Source organism: Mirounga angustirostris, unplaced genomic scaffold (assembly GCF_029215605.1).
Source record: "Mirounga angustirostris isolate CCGP_5_RB_7025 unplaced genomic scaffold, mMirAng1.0.hap1 SCAF_5, whole genome shotgun sequence".
NCBI classification, from domain to species: Eukaryota; Metazoa; Chordata; class Mammalia; order Carnivora; family Phocidae; genus Mirounga; species Mirounga angustirostris.
The window spans coordinates 77,037,676-77,057,543 of record NW_026991713.1 but is presented as its reverse complement, the minus strand read 5'-3'; the positions used below and the strand labels follow the sequence as shown (position 1 = coordinate 77,057,543).

Below are 19,868 nucleotides of genomic sequence, written 5' to 3'. Positions count from 1 at the left end.
ACACCCTTTTCTCCTTTCATCTAGGCCTGAAAAAAAAAAAGTGTGTGTATGTTGGAGAAGGGGGTGGTCAGATAAAAACTGACATAACTCAACAGTCTATGTCAACTCTCAATCACTTAATAGGCCACTTATATCTCATCCTAAGGATGAACAATAAATAAATGAATATAAAAAGATTAACTTGAAAAAAGTGATCAATCTCAGGTATGAGGGCTAATTTTCCTCTATGATACCATTCCTAGAAATAAGAAGAAAGATGTTAAGTTTTTCTAATTGTTTGTCAATAAAATTTACATCATAATGACAAAAAAATGGAATGATCTGTGATATATTAAAGATATAAAATAGAATCACTGAATTTGAAACTGTAATGAAGGCACTGAAAAGAAGATTGGTCCTGCTGGATCAAGGTAATCTCTCAGAACTCAGAGGCGAAGTTTGAAATATGCATCTAAAATAAGAATTGATAAGGATACTGAGAACCACTCCATGAAATTCAACATCATGTGGTAACAACTTTAAAAAGCAGCAGTAAAGGGATGCCACGGTGGCTCAGTTTGTTAAGCATCCAACTCTTGATTTCAGCTCAGGTCATGATCTCAGGGTAGTGAGACTGAACCCCAAGTTGGGGAGCCTGCTTAAGATTCTCTCTCTCTCCCTCTGCCCCTCCCCCTATTTCTCTCTCTAAAAAATAAATAATAATAATAATAATAAAACAGAGGTAAAAACATTGCTTTAAACAAATTTAAAGCAAATAAGCCAAAAAAAAAAAAAACCACTTTAAAATTCAGATAATTAAGATCAAAACCAAAATACAAAAAAACCCAAAAACCAAAAACCAAAAAACCCTACACCCCAAGGTAATCCAAACCTGGATATATGGGATAAATATTTGAATTATAAAAGCAAAAGAGGGCGCCTGGGTGGCTCAGTTGGTTAAGCGACTGCCTTCGGCTCAGGTCATGATCCTGGAGTCCTGGGATCGAGTCCCACATCGGGCTCCCTGCTCGGCGGGGAGTCTGCTTCTCCCTCTGACCCTCCCCCATCTCATGCTCTCTCTCTCAAATAAATAAATAAAATCTTTAAAAAAAGAAAAAAAGAAAAAAAAGAAAAGCAAAAGAAAAAAGCATTCAAGTAGATAAATATGTTACCTATGAAGGAAAAAATAATTGCATCAGAAGACAATGAAGGAATGTCTATAAAGTTTTGAATGCAAAACACCATAAAGCCGAATTATATCCTGAGCCAAACTTACATGTATGAAGAACAGAACAACATAGGCAGTCATGCTAGAGTCTATAAAACATAACCCACATATCCACATATTCTTACTGACAAGTCTCAAAAAGTCCTTCCACAAAATGATAAAAAATAAAGAATGGTAGAAAATAAAAGCAATAAAACATAGAATTAAAACTCAATAATTATTCTTAAAATAGTATGAAATGTAATGCAAATGTTAAAATGTCTAATAATTATCTAGATCGAAATTTCTAGATAATAGTTTAAAATGTGATAACATGGTACCTGAATTTGTAAGGTACCTAACCTCATAAAAATTACAGGGAAATCAATTTTTTGAGTGGGAATACAGGAGTTAGGGAGCAAAGAGATTCAGAGTGGCAATAACAAAGTTACCTTTACTTCAGAAATTTCTACTTAAAAAGTGTGCATCAAAAGGCATAGGCATTTTATTGCTATAAGCTAAAAATAATGTGATAATCAAAACTGACCTAAAGGCTTCCTTTTATTTTTTTCCTATGACACATTCAGCTATCTCTAATCCTCCTCCATCACCTCAGTCTTCACTTTGCAATCTGCTTAAAGAAGGGTTCACAACTGTCAATGATAAAAGAACTCAAGAATGCATGGGTAAACATAAGTACCACAATGCCAACTGAGCAGAGAGCAATTCTAAGTAGCTGGGAGTTCCCTTCCTTATTCTCTAAAGCTTCTTTAGAGCTAGTTATCACGACTTGTTATCACCTACTCCTGTCATGTGATATTTGCCCCTGTAATGTGATGGTGTTTCCTGACAAATTGGTTCTATCATACACAACTTGTGCTATGAAAACAATAGGAGAATGTCAGAATTTCACTAGCTTTGGGAAATGGAGGTTTGAAGGAGAGAAAAAAAAGTAAATGCATAGAAAATGTCTCCTCTTAGATATTGCTTTATTCTTCCTTATGTTAAGAGAATACAGCTGAAACATTTTTAAAGACTTAAATTTGCTAAAAGTAGAATAAAATTGGACACAGAATTTCCGAATCATTGGAGGAAAAGAAGAACATTTAATCATTATAGCAACTATAAGAGAAAAGGAAACTATCAGGAAGCATTAACAAAAAACATAAAACATGAATAAGGTTATAAAACAGACTTTAGAGGCTTATCCTAAATGCTAACAATGGTTATTCTCAAGGCTTTGGTATTAGAAATCTTCACAAAGAATACGGGTTACTTTTAAATTAAAAATACACGCACACACACACACACACACACATATATATATTAAAAGCTACAAAACTAAAAGCAAATATCAAAACTGTCTTCAAGAAAACAACATCTCATAGCATATTATTTAAAAGTACATGTCCATTAAACTTACTGGTTCATAAACTAGACCATCTGCAGATGCAACCATTGTTTCTGCTAAATCCAATACATCTGCTCCAACATCTGCATTAAAAAAATAGAAGTTTACATTCTATTTTCAGAGCCAAACTATATATTACATAAACTAACCGAAATGACTAACAGAAAATTCCAATACATAAAATCACTTTCCTATACCAATTATTTGTTCAAACGTTAAAACAGTCGCATTATACAGTTTTGGTGGAAAGTATTCAAAAAATCAGTAATACTTTTTCTGGTTCTTGTTCAGTAAAAAAGGTGACTCAGAATCTCACGGTAAAAAGCATAAACTTCACTCAACTGCAGAGCTTTGCAAAAATTGTCAAGAACCTAATCACAAGTACTAAATTAAATGGCTGCCAAATAAAATATTAAATATAAAATTTTTAGAAATTAAAAGAAATTTTAAGAGAAAGCCACTGATGACTTTTTAAACAAATCAACAAATAGGAAAAGTTTATTTTGAAAAGGTGAAAATTTTAATGGTATTCAAACATCTAAAATAAGGCAAAAATATGATATATTCAGTAGTAACAAACTCATAGTATAAATACAAAGTGTCTTAAAACCACTACCATAAGGAAAAATAAATGAAAAGGGAAAGAGATTTAAAATTTTTCTGAGATGAAATCTCCCAGAAATTATCTGCTTAAACTATTTTATACTTTAAAAAATTTTATCTCAATTTAAGAGATATTTTCAGTAATTTAAAAGATATCTTTCATGCAAAAACATCCTCATCTTTGAGAGCAATACTGATTCAAACATTATCTATCTAGCATATTAACATTTTCCCACTTCTACCAGTATAATCAAGGGAAGCCAGAGAAGAAAATAAAAAAGGGTAACACATTATTTAGTTAAAAGACTTGGATCCATATTTTAATATGCAAGACTGCAAGTTAAGGGTGACAAACCAAAACAGTGAAACAGGGTATGTTGTAGAGCATGGGTGGGTGTAAAACTGGTAACTCCAAACAAGAAAGAAATAAATGATACATCTAAATTAGAACTCTGACTCATGAAAATTTCCTCCAGTTTTCTTTTAATTATACTAATGTGAAAGTTAAATCTCTTCTCCTCATGGAAAAGAAATTTAAAGAATATAAGCTGGGGAGCAAAACAACTTGCATTATTAAATAACATTACCATAGCATTTTAAGATACCATAAAGGAAAAAATAAAGTTAAAACACCACCAGTGGTCTTACTTTTTACTAACAATTCTTTAAACCATAAACAATACATGGACTCAACAAGTTAAAGGTGTACTTACATTGACACTTCATAGCAACAGTAATATCTATATTGATTCTCAATTTGCTAGGAGACAAAAAGGAAATGTTAGTACCTACCAAACAATCAAGAAAACATGAGAAATATAAATCAACTGATCTATGAAAACTTGGATTTCAAACAGAATAAAATGTTGATTAGAACTTGGATAGCATTTCTTACGGCCAAAACAAAGGCACTTTAAAAGTAAAAATTCTATATTTTGCAATTACTCTAAAAGCCTTTCTGATTTCACAAGTTTTCAACACAGTATCCTTTAATTTAATCATGGTAACTCAACAATAACTCCAAGCAACTCAGAAAAGTCTACCTCTGTTTACATAAACCCTATATAGAATATTCTTTGAAGAACGTAAAATTTTCAAAATCAAGGGTTAGGAATTACAAGTCTTTCTTTTCTATTTATCAAAAATATCGTATCAGGCATTATGCCTAATGCCCTACAATTACTACCTTTTTTATTCTTTTTTTTTTTTAAGATTTTATTTATTTGAGACCCAGAGAGAGAGAGAGCCACAAGCAGGGGGGAGAGGCGGAGGAAGAAGCAGACTCCCCACTGAGCAGGGAGCCCAGATGAGGGGCTCTATCTCAGGACCCTGAGATCATGACCCAAGCCAAAGGCAGACGCTTAACTGACTGAGCCACCCAGGCACCCTATCTTTTTTATTCCTTATCATGGACCTATATAAAGTAGATAGCTTTCCAATTTTGCAGATAAGCCAGTGGTGTTCGGAGCAGAGTAAATGCCTGGTTGAAGATCCCATAACCACTGAAGTGGCATATTGGAAACTAAGTCTGAGTGGCTCAGGGTAAATGCACCAAACTGCCAGGAAAAAAAACCCCTATGATGCTTAAAGTTTTGTGTAGCCTTTTAAAAAGGCTCAGCCAATGCTTTATTTTCAAAGGATCAATTCAAATCAAATTAATTTTCAAATACCATAATTAAGCACCATGAATAACAGAATGAGTACAACCAATATCAGTCCCATCTTGTGCTTCCAATCAAAACATTTTCCCTCTAATAATTTTTCTCTGGTTTCAATAGGAACTACAGATTTTTGGAGCTTCATATCATCTTAAAATTGTCTAGAGTTCAAACTGTACTCCAAATAACTGTGGGGTTTAGGCTTAGGAGATGCTGTAGGAACCAGAGAATGAGGCCAAGTGGCCAGGCTTCTGGGCATCCCCACTAGCTTATGAGGTAACCTATGTAATACTTCATTTGAAAAAAAGCAACAAGTGATTCATTGGTGCTAAAAAAAACAAATTCTTTGAAAACTACTAGTATCCAGAATAATACTCATTACAGATGAAGAAACTGAGGCCCAAAAGAAGTCAGTTGTGTGATTTGCCCAAAGTTACATAGCAATTTACCAATATTGACTTACTTAATTCTCATTAACCCCATGAGGAAGATACTGTAACTATTATCCCCATTTTATGAAAAAGGAGACTGAAGTACATGCAAACATAGATTTAGTAACTTCCCTAAAGTCACATAGCTAGTAAACGGCAGAAATGGAATTGAAATTGGGAAGTAAAGTACACCCCCCCACACACCTAGTGCAATCTTAACATTATAAACCTGTAATCTCCAATCATTAAAAAATCCAAATACAAATAAATTAAGTATATATTTTCAAAGGGCTAAAAGTGATGTTATTTATAGTAAAACTGTATTTAGATAAAATTTATAAAAATCTAATTATAAGCATATACAATGTAGCTTTAGACACTTTATTTTCCAGCACACACAAGTAAGATATTTCAAAATCTAAAGAGTAAACAGTTTCAAAACATTAAACAATTTCTACCATTTCAGCATCTAAAAATATATATATATTATGTTCTCCTAACCTTTTTATACAAGTGCATATTAATCAAGAAGATCTCTCTTTTAGAATTTAACCAATATTGAAATGATTCTAAAATGTTTCACCTAATGCATGCAATTAAGGAAAATTTTTCAGGACTACTTCTTCAGAACTAAAATAAACCAAGTATAAAAGGTTAGAAAAATTTTTTAAAAGGATATGCTAACTTTAAAACAATTTGAATCCAAAGATATTTCAAGAAGAAAAAAGAAGTTACCTAGAAAAATCCTTATCTACTTCATATTCATACTTCATCCATGTATCTTGATATACTGAAAATTCCATTATGGTTAATAAAGCCATTGTGGTAAATGCTATTAGAGAAACTGAGAAACGAAACAAAAAACCAGAATTATTTTTAAAAAGTAAACAGGAAACTATTTTAAGTGAGATTAAAATTAGCAAAGAAAGCCCTTATATGATTGCCATATGAATGGATACTATAAAAGGTTTTTCTTAAAATGTTCATTATAGATTTCTTTCTAAAACAGCTCAAAAATGAAGATTTAATGAGCACAAACATGAACACAAACATTTCTACTAGTGAGAAGCATTTTATCTCATCAATATTAAGGGTATCTCACTAAATAGATCTGCCAAATTTTACAAGACACAAAATTTTTCCTTTCTTATATACAGCACTGCCATAGATATGATAAATGATGAAAGTAAGCATAAGTCTTACACTACAAATTTGAAAGCAGTCTCCTCATAATTAAAAACACATCCATACCTGTAGCCAATCTATAAAAAAACTAGACTAATTCTTAGCTCCTGAGAAGCCATGACAATCTGTGTACCAGAAACTCAAATAACATCTCCAAATCTCTAATAAAATTCTCATCTACTTTGGAATCTCCTAAATATATCACCTCATTTATAAAAGCAAGAAAATATCTGACAAAAAGAAAAGAACTGTCTTATGCTGTGACAAAATATACTTAAAATGGATTGTGCAAGAAGAACTTGCATTTTTTCATTAAAAAAACAATCACAGATTAGAAATAGCAAGCAACTTAACTACACATTTTACCAAATGAAATGTCAATCTTATGTGAAATATTTTATTAGCTCTTCATGGGGAAAGAAATAATAGTAAATACTGTCATAGTCACATATTTTTCTTATATATTTCATATTTGTTTTATTTAATGAACACTTCTTTTTGTACCAGGTACTGCATTAAGCATTTTTTAAATATTAATTTACTTAATTTTAGAGTAACCCTACCAGGTAAATATTGGTATTATCCCCATTTCATGGAAGAAGAAACTAAAGCATAGATGGATTAAGTAACTTTCTTAAGGTCAAGTAGTTAGGAAGAGGTAGAGGTGGGATTTAAATCCAGACGGTCTGGTTCCAGAGTCTAAGCTCTTAACTACTACCTCATGCTGCCTCTCTCCAGTAATATGAAACTAAGAATTTCTATTATAATATCTAAATTGATTTATTCTTAATCAAAATAGGACTGAAGCAGTTCAAGATCATTAAATAACTTCTTCCAAGTTCAATTCTATTTATATACAATTATACATAACTCAAGAGCACCAAAGCAGTAAAATTGGATTAATTTGTTCAGCAATGTTTTAATAAATGCTGCTAAATGCATAGACTGCACTGGGTTTAGATGCCAAAGAAAATATACATGACAATAAAATTAGGGCAAACAGTGTGACATAAAGACAGACCAGTCACAAAGTTATTGTGCAATTCATTGATGAGTTCTTCTTCATGACTACATTTCTGTATGTTGTTGACTGGCTCCCTAAGAAGCTGCACTTGAAGAAGTTTTAATTGGAACTGATACTCACCTGTACCCCCACTGGCTGACGTCTCTACATAGCTCTCAGGAACCTTTGGAAAGGCATCCAGCTCTTTCACCAAACTTAAGGTTTTTTTCCGATTCAGTCGCCTCATCTTCAGGAAAACCTTCTTCTTTCATATAGTCATGCTAAGGAATAAATAATGACTAACTGAATACTCTAAAAAAGATACAAAGGTTTCTTTTAATTTTAGATAACTGACAAATGTTCTTGGAACAACTTAACATTTTCATTCCTCCTTGAGAAAAAAGCTTAATGCTTGTAACGCACCTCTCCTTTCTCCATCCCACCCTGACAAAACATACTAATGAAAGGCAATTTACACACACAAACACATTAAACAGCAAAAAAGTGAAAAGCAATGCACATTCATAATATTTAAATATACAAATTAAAATAAGAAATAATTTTTCTTCTATTAAATTAGTAAATATTAAAATACATTCCCACTAATAGATGACAATGAAATAAAATAGATATGCTAATCTATTGCTAGCAAGAATATAAATATTCACCACTCTCCTTTTGACTAAGTAAATTCCCTTTTTAGGAAAGTATCCTGAGGTAATAATCTGGTTGTCACCAAAACTTTGATTATGAGGATAATTCTCATTATGAGAATAATTCTCATATTGTTATTTTTTTTTAAAAGACTTTATTTATCTATTTGTCAGAGAACACAAGCAGGGGGAGCGGCAGGCAGAGGGAGAAGCAGGCTCCCCACCGAGCGGGGAGCTCAATGCGGGGCTCGATCCCAGGACCCCGGGATCATGACCCGAGCCAAAGGCAGACGCCCAACCAACTGAGCCACCCAGGCATCCCTCTCATATTGTTATTTTTAAATATCAAATAAAGAAAGAAATGCTGGGTAGCCAGTATACAAACTATGGTGAATTAAAAGCTCTGAATGTATGTAAACACTGAAAAATCTTATAAAAGAAAACATTTAATGACATAGGAAAATACTCATAATACATTAGGAAAAAACTAGAAGGTTGTAGAAGTCCAGTTTTATGGGAAACGGGAGGAAAGATACGCAAGAAACTGATTCAAAGTCTATATGCAAAAATGTTAAAAGTAAATCATGGAAAGATTTTAATTGTCTTTTTAACAAAATTTTGGACTTTCTATTTTTGCAATAGAAGTATTATTTAAAAACTGCTTGCTTGGTATTCTTTTTTTGACCAGTATGCCAACTATATCTAAAATATGTTACAAAGCCATAAAAATAACTGAATTCTCAAATATTCATATAACTTTTATAAGACTGACTTAGATAAGTAATACTATAGGTGATACTATAAAGCATTACTAGACATCAAAGTTGTATTAATAAAATCAACATCTAATAGAATAAATCAAATGGTTGCAGGAGCCACTAAAAGAAAAAGAGTTTCTCTAGAAGAAAGCAGACTCATCTGAAATCCAATGGGTAGGATTAATATAGAAAGAATGGGCCACAGAAAGGGCATTTGTGAACAAAAAGGAGAGTCAGAGAAGTAAAAACTGGCAGTGATCATGAATACTGTCCAAGAGACCAGTCCCTAACCAGGGGCACTACTAATCAGTCCACAAGGGGGCTACTGCTCTTAAGTGAAACTGGAAGCATTAATATGTTGATTTCATTTGCTATTAAAAACATCCAACTAACTTCTCTTTCCTATTCCATATGCACAACGTGGCCTTCAGATTATAATTTTGCTTTTCATGTGTATGTTTTTCTTAACTAAAAAAGAGACATGTAAACATGACAGATGAGTTTCTGATCCCCATGACAATTAAAAAACTGGTATTCTCATTTGTAAATTAAGCTTCTGAGTGTTTGTAGGCATAAGCTGTGCTCCCTAAGTTTATTAAACTCAGAGTAATCAAATTTATTTTCTGTACCTGCTTAGTGGTAACTATACCAAGATTGATTCTTCTTCAGTCTTTCAATTTCTACTCATTCCTATTGGAGTTAAATATTAAATATGTTCAAACCTCTTATCTTTAGAACAAAACTCTACATTAAATCCAGTCCAACTGCAGCTATATATCTCTGGCTGCTTATCTATAAGCCAAACTTAAAAGAATGAATTGTCAGGGCACTTGGCTGGCTCAGTCAATTGAGCATGTGACTCTTGATCTCAGGGTGGTAAGCTCAAGCCCCATGCTGGGGGTAGAGTTTACTATTAAAAAATAATAATAAAAAAAAAAAACCTGTCCCTATTTGTATACTGTGACTACTTCCTCACTACATCCTCACCTCTTAACTAAATTTGATCTGAGCTTGGTCATTAACAACTTCTTTAGTACGAAATCTTATGGACATTTTCTAGTCCTTATCTAATTTTGACTCTGAAAAAATAGTTTATCACTTCTTTTTCTTCCTGAAACAGAATCTTACCTTGGCTTAAGTGATACTATATTCCTGATTTTCATTCTACCCTGAAGACCTTCTTTGGCTTACTGTACAGATTCCTCTTCCTTTCAGATTCTGCACTTGGTGCTCCTCCCAACCCCCACATTTTCCCCCAGTGACCTCCCAACCCTACAATTTCCATCTACATGCTGATTCTTCTCAAATCTTTATTCCCAGTACAAATCTCTCTGCAGACATGTATATATTTTTCTTTCTATGACATTTTCATTGTGTCATTCCAAAGACAATTCAGACTCAATTAATTGCTTTTTTAATTTTGTTTTCTCTCCACTATAATGTTAGAGCAGGAACCTGTCTCACTTGATCTGCAGACCTCCAACACCTGGGACAGGGGTATTTAATAAATACTAAGGGGAAAAAAGGAAGGAGGGGAGGGAGGGAAGGAGGGAGGAAGGAACATTCCCCAAAGACGGGAGAAAGGAAATTTCCCCAGAAATACCCATGACAGCACAGCTTTCCAATCAAAACAGTTATAAGTAAATATATAAAAATATAAGATCCACAAGGAGAGGAATTTTTGTTTTTTTCCACTCTAGTAGTCCTAGTACTTAGAAGAGTGGTTGGCACATAACAGGTATAGATAGCATTGTTGAGCAAATGAATTAAACTGAATTTTACTCCTAAACTTTATTTTTCTAAGCTTTATAAATTTCTTTTAAATTACATATAAAGATATGACAGCAGCTGGTTTTACAAACCTTCTAACAATTCATACAGTTTATTCAGCACTCCTCCCACTTGGCTACTTCCCAGACTCTATCTATGATCTTCCATTCTTATTTTCCACGATTACTTTTCTAGAATGGAGCACCTTGCCACTCTGCCATTCCTGTCCCACTCCTGTTAGATCAGGACTAACCTACATCCAAGAAACTCATTCCATCCTCAATACCTGCCACTCTACTCCATAGAGCCACTGTTCTGATATGAACAAATTATCCAATAACTTCTAGTTTTTCTAAAAGCATCCTTTTACCTGCTTTTTTTCATGGAACTTGACATTCTCCTGGTGGTAATTCCCTTTGAATCCTTACTTCATTTTTGAGACTCACAGGGTAAAGCAGCACATGTTTTATACATCATATTACAGTTTCTCAACCATCTCTTCCCTTCTACTTCTAATAATAATAAACACATATACTATACAGAATTATAGCTTTCATACTATATGTTAGGTATTATTTGAAGCATTTTATATATTTATTCATTTAACCCCCTAAACGACTCTATGAAGTAGATGCTATTTTTATTCTCATTTATAGTTACGAAACTGAGGCACAGAACAGTCAAGTAATTTTTGCAGGGCCACACAGCAAGTGATAGAACATGGATTCGATCCCAAGCAGCTTGGCTCCAGAGTCCATGCCCCAAACCACAGGGTACACTGACACTTCAGTACATATGATCATCTTCTACTAACATCTGGATATATTTAAAGTTTCCTTAATGACTCTAGCACCTGAATCATTCAATATGCTTCTCTTCCTCCTCATTCCATCACAACCCTTTGCAAGTCATGACCCTATGACACTTATCCTATGGCATTCACTCACAATGATAATGCTTTTACCAGGTAAGTGTAACTGATTTTCTATGCCAGTGACTGCCATCTATGCAAAGCCACACACAAGCAAGACCACATTTTGGCTCCTCTTAACTTTTAAAACTGCTCCATCTTTAAAATCTAAAACACTAATTTTCCTCTGTGAGCAGAACCAATTATCCTTCAGGCTCTTTAATTTCCTAACTAGGACAAAAATTTGTTCTTCATTATCCCTGTGTTTCCAATCCCTTGGACTTCTTCCAGTTATCCAGTTCCACTGCTTCTCCATCTAGCTTGGTCAGCCATTTTAAAAAATGCATTTAGAAATACCCTAGATCGGGGCACCTGGGTGGCTCAACTGGTTAAGCATCCAACTCTTGGTTTCAGCTCAGGTCATGATCTCAGGGTCGTGAGATCGAGCCCTGCATTGGGCTCCGTGCTCAGGGAAGAGTCAGCTTGAGACTCTTTCCCTCTCCCTCTGCCCATCAACACCCCCCACCCTGCTTGTGCTCTCTTTCTCTCTCAAATAAATAAATTTTAAAAGAAGAAAAAAAAAGAAGTTCCCTAGATCACTGGTTTCCAGAAGTCATTTCCATTCTGTTATAAAATTTTCTTTTCTGAACCTTAATGAAAAACCCAAAGACAGGGCGCCTGGGTGGCTCAGTTGGTTAAGCAACTGCCTTCAGCTCAGGTCATGATCCCAGGGTCCTGGGATCGAGTCCCGCATCGGGCTCCCTGCTCTGCGGGGAGCCTGCTTCTCCCTCTCCCACTCCCCCTGCTTGTGTTCCCTCTCTCGCTGTGTCTCTCTCTGTCAAATAAATAAATAAAATCTTTAAAAAAAAAAAAAAAGAAAAGAAAAACCCAAAGACAATATAGGAAACTTTTAAAGCTAAATTTATTCAATTTAAAAATCTTATATCTGAGATTATCTCCTTCCTTTTTTTTAATGTGTCAAAATGTCCTTTCTTTTATGAAGTGATAAAAGTAGATAACAGAGGTTTTTGTTTGTTTTGATTTTTGGATTAAAAACTGCAATTCTACATCAGTCCTCACATGCAACCCCTTCCCCTGTTTTGTTTTGTTTTTTTTTCCTCTATTTTGTGTACTGGTCCACAAAATCTAAAAACTTAGGAGCCCCTGCATTTGATTCCTTTGCCCACTGGTTGGTGCTGCTCTTCATACTTTCCCAGTCTCCAGTAACATACCTGTTTTCTTCAATTTCTCCACTAAACTGTCATGTATATTAAGAAGCAAAACAAACAAAAAAAGTCTAGGAAGTCACTGATAACAGTTGAGACTAAGACAATGCTTTGAAAAACTGCCTAAGAAATAAGAAACCACCTTTCATGCTGGAACACAGACACATACTATCATCACTCAATCTAAGTCATTTCATACAGCCCATATTTCATCACTGCATCCATTTGAATACAATGAGACTATCAGATGCTTTGCCAAAATTAAAACACAGAATTCATAACACCTTTTAGTCTGCTTAAGTTTAACTACTCCAAACAAAAATGGAGAAACAATTTTACTCCTGCTATCCAAATTTTATGAGCTAACTTCTATTTTTAATATATATTTGGCAATATGAGAAATATTTAATTGGTTAATATATATGACCATGTTGACCATGAAGTATGTTCCCTAAAAGGATACAATGGAGTCCTAATCCTGGTGTTTGTGAATGGGCCTTATTTGGAAATATCTGGGTCTTTGAAGATGTAATTAGTTAAGATGAAGATCATACCGGATTAGAGAGGCCCAAAATCCAGTGACTTGTGTTCTTATAAGAAGGCCAGGTGAAGACACATAACCAGGAGAGAATGCCATGTGAAGACAGAGGCAGAGATTAGAGGGATGCACCTACAAACCAAGGAAGCCAAGGATTACCCAGATGCTACAAACGGAAAGGATGGATTCTTTCGTAGAGCTGTCAGAGGGAACATGGCCCTGCCAAGACCTTGATTTCAGTCAGCTAGGCTGAGTGAACTCTGAGAAAAGACATGTTGATGTTTTTAAGCCATCCAGTTTATGGTAATTTGTTACAGCAGCCCTATGAAACTCACACAAGCCATTAATAAGAATGAGAAAGGACACAGAACAGATATTATCCAGGCCATCAATGAACTTCAGAAACAAAAAGCAAAACAGTAACTTATCTGTAACTTTCAATTACTTGATTATATTGCATTAGAATACACTAAAATTTTATTATGAAAGATAACTTAGTTTCACTTGACAAATACTAGATAGCCCCCCAAAAGTACTTATTCTTCTCACTTTAAAACTTACTTTTTACAATAGAGTTCATGTTGTTTTTAAAATCATTTACCCCAACATAATTCAAATAAATCTAGTAAACTTCCAAGTGATTTTAAAAAAAGGTATATTTGGAAGCTGAGTAAGATGGTATAAATATGACTTTTGTGACCCCAAAAAACCTGGGTTAATATCTAGTCAGTCACTTACTAGCTATGTGACAAATTTGGAAAGATCCTCAACATCACAGAATCTGCTATTATATTTTACTTTAAAAGGAGGGAGGGAGGCATAATGGCTACCTCACAGTTTCTAACAAAGATAAAAATGAGTCATTTGGTAAATGTTTCTAATTTTCAAAAGAAATGCAAAGATTTGTAGAATATTTGAAATTTATGTTAAAGTCCTTGAGGAAAGAGGGATAGTATCTGAGATTAGGTTAATTATATGAATAGACTGAGGATGATATAAATTGATAGAAAAGCTAAGAGAAGAGGCTGTAGAGTGATGGCAACACAACAATTTGGAAGTGCCTAGCAGCAATGTGAAGCAAGGATAAATACAGTCTTCCTCAAATAACAGCTTGACTGTACTAACTACTCAATAAAAGTGTACAAAACTGAAGTGGAAAAGGTCAGGAACACATAAAATACACTAATAGAATGAATGTCTCCAAATGCAAGAATGGGCCAACAAGGCACCAAGAGCAGAACTGGCCTAGACTATAATAAGACTGTATGGAGTAGTGGAAAGGAGGAATTTGTACCTTAGTAATTGAGAGAACAGCGTAAGAAAGCAAGCCATTGGAAGATGGAGTTTAAAGACATATTAAGCATACAAAAGAAGAGTGTTTAATCACTTTTGGGATCAGAAAGAAATTACATTAAAAAGCATCTTCTTCAGTCTGTATTTTGACTAAGTACCAAGGCAACATCTTGTGAGTAACTACAGAAGTTAGGAAACAAAAATTTTTAAAGAACAAGAGCTAATATTAAATGAATGTTAACTGTATGGCACTGTTCTAAGGGCATGTGTTAACTCATTTAATCCTCACCAACAACCTTATGAATTAAATGTTGTTATTGCCATTTTGCAGATAAGGAAACTAAGACACAAAGAGGTTAATTTGCCCATCATGACATTAAAAGGCAGAATCAGAATAAGTACCGAACAACTGTTAAATAGAATTTGTTAGCTGGCAGACTGTCTAAATGTAACTTCCATTAAAAATAAGTTTCACGGGCGCCTGGGTGGCTCAGTTGGTTGAGCGACTGCCTTCGGCTCAGGTCATGATCCTGGAGTCCCGGGATCGAGTCCCGCATCGGGCTCCCTGCTCGGCAGGGAGCCTGCTTCTCCCTCTGACCCTCCCCCCTCTCATGTGCTCTCTGTCTCTCTCATTCTCTCTGTCTCAAATAAATAAATAAAATCTTAAAAAAAAAAAGTTATTAAAAAAAAATAAGTTTCACTATTTCTTCCAATTAAACCATTAATCCCTAAAGAAAATAAATTTATATATTTTTCTAATTTTTTTTTTTATGTTCCAGACTAGGCCTGATTTCCTTTGAGAGATCTTTCAAGCTTGATATATTTTTATGATCTGTACCCTCAAGCCATTTCAACTCAGTTGTGTACTAAAGTTTATTATCAAAAACAAAACAAAACAAAACTACTCTTCCCCTTCCCCCCCTCCCCGAAACCATGAAATTTATTTTTTCTCTAGGAGAACTGGAATAACTGCATCAATTTAAAGATATATAAACAAAACAAGCATACTCCCGAATTCTTCAGTGAAGAAGCCTGACTCATTTCTTTTAACGGCTATATACCAGAGTTTAATGTATCAGGCTAGGCAATTACTTAAATAAAACTTCAAACAAATGAACAAATCCTGTTTTTAAATGTATCTCTAATTGCTTCTGAAAGCCAGTCTTGCAACATTTTAACAGATACTATGTAACTTTGCGTTAAGTCTTGAGGGCACTAAATCCTAAATATAAAAGTTAAACATGTTTTCTCAAACAATGGCCTATCAACCACATACACTACTTACACCCAAGGCTATTTCCTACCACGAATTGACAAGTTACCTTCCGAAGGTTTCTCAACCCTCGAGGGTTTAAGAAAAGTAGTGACACTCAGACCTCTCTCCTATAGCATCTCGCCAGCCGTGCCCCTTTCTCATTTCCCCAAGCGGCGTGCGAAACTCTTTCGAGGCGAGGCCAAGACCTCGGTCTTTCTTAAAGAGAGCAATCTGCTGCCAAGAATTTGGTATTTGCCTGTATGGGGGTGGGGAGCCAGACACCCGGGAGGATGGGGACACGATCCGGCTGGTCTTCACAACACGGGACCCTTCTCAGTGAGGACCAGAAGAGCCACCGGGGCACCGCACACCGCGAGGAGCAACGGGTCAGGGTCAGCCGCTATCGGAGAAGCACTTAAACTCCTTCAAGTTGCAGGATAGGCAGAGACACCGGACCGGGGAGAGAGGAGCTCCCAGGGGCAGCGCTGCCCAGGGTCCTGCCAGCAACGCCCCCGGGGGAGGTGGAGCGGCTCCCCAGTCCGGCCCTCTCCCCAGAATGATGAAAACAGGGAGCCAACCCCATGACAGATTCTCAGCCTCCTTAACCACATTCACGCCCTGAACAGCCTTGCAACAATCAGGAGAACAACACCCAGCGGGGTCTATTTTACCTTGTGTTACGGTATCAGCCGACCGCCATATTTCACAGAAGCCCGGGTCGCCCGGGCTCCCGTTTACCCGAAAATATCGCGAGAACAACAGCGACAACCACCGCTGAAAACGTCAAATGGGAGACAATATAGAGTTCTCGCGATATTCCCTTTGCTTACGAAGTGCTTTGTGAGTCAAGAGGTGTGGTTAAGATGAAAGGGGTGTGGCTAAACAGAGCGTAGGTTGAAACATAGTTTAGGTGTAACCACGTGGCCAGTAAGCAATCAGCTTCTCCGGGAAGCAGTGGATTACCTTCCAACTGATAGTTACAGACCACAGAACGAATCTCAGCTCCTCACACTTTACTTAATTGCTTATGAGAGACTTGGGAGCAGGATTTATCATTTGCAACCCTAATGCGTATCACGTCTCCAATCTGCATCACGTTTTGTGCCTTCTGTTTTTGCCTCCTTATTTTCTCCCGTCAAGAACGTTTAAACTTCCTTTTCCAGACAGATAATGCTTTTAATTATTTGTTCAGTGTTTCTCTTGACTTCCAGATAGTGAGCTCCCTAAGAAAGCACATCTGTCTTTCTCACCTTTATATCGCCAATACCTCCTATGCACTCAAATATTTGTTAAGAAAATTAAGACTGGTACAGGAGACAATTCCACTTCCGTGCCTGGATTTCTGAGATAACACATGGAAGATAACTTCTTGGGAGAGTTTCTCTTTCCTGTAGTAAATTTTAGACAAATAAGAAATAAACTTCTATTATATTAGGCACTGAGATTTTGGTATTGTTACTGCAGCAAAACCTGTTATTGATACAGAAATCCATAGTCTGGATGGAAAATCCATCTGAATTTCTAGTTTTTTAAATTGTAAAGTTAGAATGTCAATTTGAGATCTTCCTTTTAATGTGTTTATGACTATAAATTTTCCCTTAGCACTGCTTTCGCTGCATCCCATTTTAAGTTTTGATATGTTGTGGTTTTGCTTCATTCATCTCTAAATATTTTTAAATTTCCCTTGTAATTTCTTCTTTGGCAAAATTGTCTTAATTATTTTTTATTTTTTATTTTGGGTATATGTGGTATGAAATAGGGAGTCCAATTTCATTTTTGTCCATATGAACAAATAATTTCCCAGTTCCATTTATTGAAAAGATTTTAAAATAAGCTTTTAGAAGTAAAATTTCCTTCTGTAAAAAAAAAAAAGAAAATTAATACTTCATCTTTTCCTAACACTTTGTAGTATAAGAGGTAATAAAGGGGAATTTGGAAAGAAGGGATAAATGGAAACTGTTCGAGAGTAAGCCCAGCTGTAGTCAGATTTTCCAATCAAACATTAAGATTTTAATTTTGTGGTTTATTGACCAAAGAAGTCTTACAACAGCATACCAACTAATGTTTATACAACAAGCACTGCTTTTTTTTCCCCAGTAAGCATTGTTTTAAAGTTTTACTTGCCTTATCTTATTTAATCCTTACAAATGTATAAAGATATTGGTAAACCATTATTTATCAATAAATACAGGAATTGAGTCAAGTAGCAATTAAATGATTTACGCATAGTCAGAAAGCTGGGAGAGGCAGAGAAATCTTGACCACATTACTAAACTGCCCTTGGAAGGAGGAAGTCACACAACTTCATTTAGTGAAAAAACATTTATTGAAATACAAAATTTCACTAAACTGAAACTATCCCAGAAAATAAAAGCAGATAAAATGTTTCCACTGATGCAATTTCATTTCCAGACTTTTCATGTCAGTGTTAGCCCTCCTTCACATATTTAAGAAAAGGTGTATTGTAGTAGGTAAGAGTGGGGTTAGAATTTCCTGGGTTAAAATTCCAGTTCAACCATTTACTAGCATGTGACCTTGGACACATTATTTCATTCCACTTCCTCACCTGCAAAATGGCATGATAATATCTCATATGATTGTTATAAGGACTAAGTGAGTTAATAAATATCTAAAGTGCTGCTTTACCTAGCCACAAAGGTACCAGCAGCCCTTTCTTCTTTGTGGGTCTAAGATTATATGGGCTCTTGCTTGGATGGAAGCTGGCTGTTGTTCACTTAGTTACACTTGATCGCTAGTCTCCAGACTAATCTACTTTCAGGAATAACTTTCCCATAAGAGTTGGATTTCCCAGTACTGCAAAACTGACTAATTTGATCCTGCTTATTTAAAAAACAACTCACCATTTTCCAAGCTACCAAATGAATACAAAATTAATTTCCCCTGAAGCTTGAATCTCAGCTTAACTTTAAAGAGGTGCGAATATTTAATCCTATGTTGTTGGTAACGGGTTTAAATCTGGAAAACAATTTGCTTCCAAAGGAAAAAAATCCATTCCATTATATGTTACCTGCAGAAGAGAACCAGGAGATAGGTTTTAAATTGGAATTTAAACTGGTGCTAAACAACCTGTATTTTGTAGATGCTCAAAGGTATTTTCATGCTGTTTTTTTTCTTTGTAGTTTGAGTAAACGTTTTAGCAAGTTAGCAGCAAAATTAAGATATATTTTTTTGCTATATATATATATATATATATATATATATACATATATTGCTATATGAATGCCTCACAAACACCTCAAATTCAATATATTCCCAAGTGGATCTTATTATTTATCCCCAAATCTATTTCTTCTCTTCTGTGCCTAGGAAAGTCAAAGCCACCACTAACCTCAGATTCAGACTAGATTCCTCTGTGTCTCCTCCTCCTTCTCACTAGCTACTAATCCTCATGACCAGACAGTTCCTTTTATAAGACTCTTCTCAGTTTCATGCTATACATCAGGCCTTCATTTTTACTTGCTTCAGTTATAGGTCATTATCAATGTTAAACTGAAATTTTGTATTTACATTTTTAAACATTGTGCTTTACACTTTTTTTTTTTTAAGAGAGAGAGTAAGCACATAGCGGGGGAGGAGCGGCAGAGGGAGAGAATCCCAAGCAGCTTCCTTGCCCAGAGCAGAGCCCTTCATAGGGCTCGATCTCACAATCCTGAAAATCATGACCTGAGCTGAAATCAAGAGTCCATCACTTAACCACTTAACCAACTGAGCCACCCAGGCATCCCATCCCATGCTTTACACTCTTAAATAGATTTTTCATCTGCCAAGTTGGGACTTAAAAATCTGAAATCACTTGGGGCGCCTGGGTGGCTCAGTTGGTTAAGCGACTGCCTTCAGCTCAGGTCATGATCCTGGAGTCCCTGGATCGAGTCCCGCATCGGGCTCCCTGCTCGGCAGGGAGTCTGCTTCTCCCTCTGACACTCCCCCCTCTCATGTGCTCTCTCTCTCTCATTCTCTCTGTCTCAAA

The 19,868-nt window shown here is 35.3% G+C and overlaps 1 protein-coding gene across 4 annotated transcripts in view; it reads right to left on the bottom strand.

Moving 5' to 3' along the window:
• ERGIC2 (ERGIC and golgi 2) overlaps positions 1 to 16,683 on the bottom strand; it is a 36,018-nt gene extending 19,335 nt beyond the window's left edge. Inside the window, exons 1-6 of one of the 4 annotated variants that reach the window (XM_064591460.1) lie at positions 16,552 to 16,630; positions 13,349 to 13,464; positions 7,619 to 7,758; positions 6,025 to 6,133; positions 3,914 to 3,960; positions 2,610 to 2,680 (exon numbers count right to left, since the gene is read on the bottom strand). In XM_064591460.1, coding sequence (XP_064447530.1) covers positions 2,610 to 2,680; positions 3,914 to 3,960; positions 6,025 to 6,133; positions 7,619 to 7,724 — 333 coding nt within the window. In that variant the 5' untranslated portion in view covers positions 7,725 to 7,758; positions 13,349 to 13,464; positions 16,552 to 16,630. Of the gene's footprint in view, positions 1 to 2,609; positions 2,681 to 3,913; positions 3,961 to 6,024; positions 6,134 to 7,618; positions 7,790 to 13,348; positions 13,465 to 15,947; positions 15,973 to 16,551 lie in introns of those variants that run through there. The other 3 variants (XM_045873691.3, XM_045873692.3, XM_064591461.1) reach the window with 3 other exon arrangements.
• Positions 16,684 to 19,868: the final 3,185 nt, after the last annotated feature.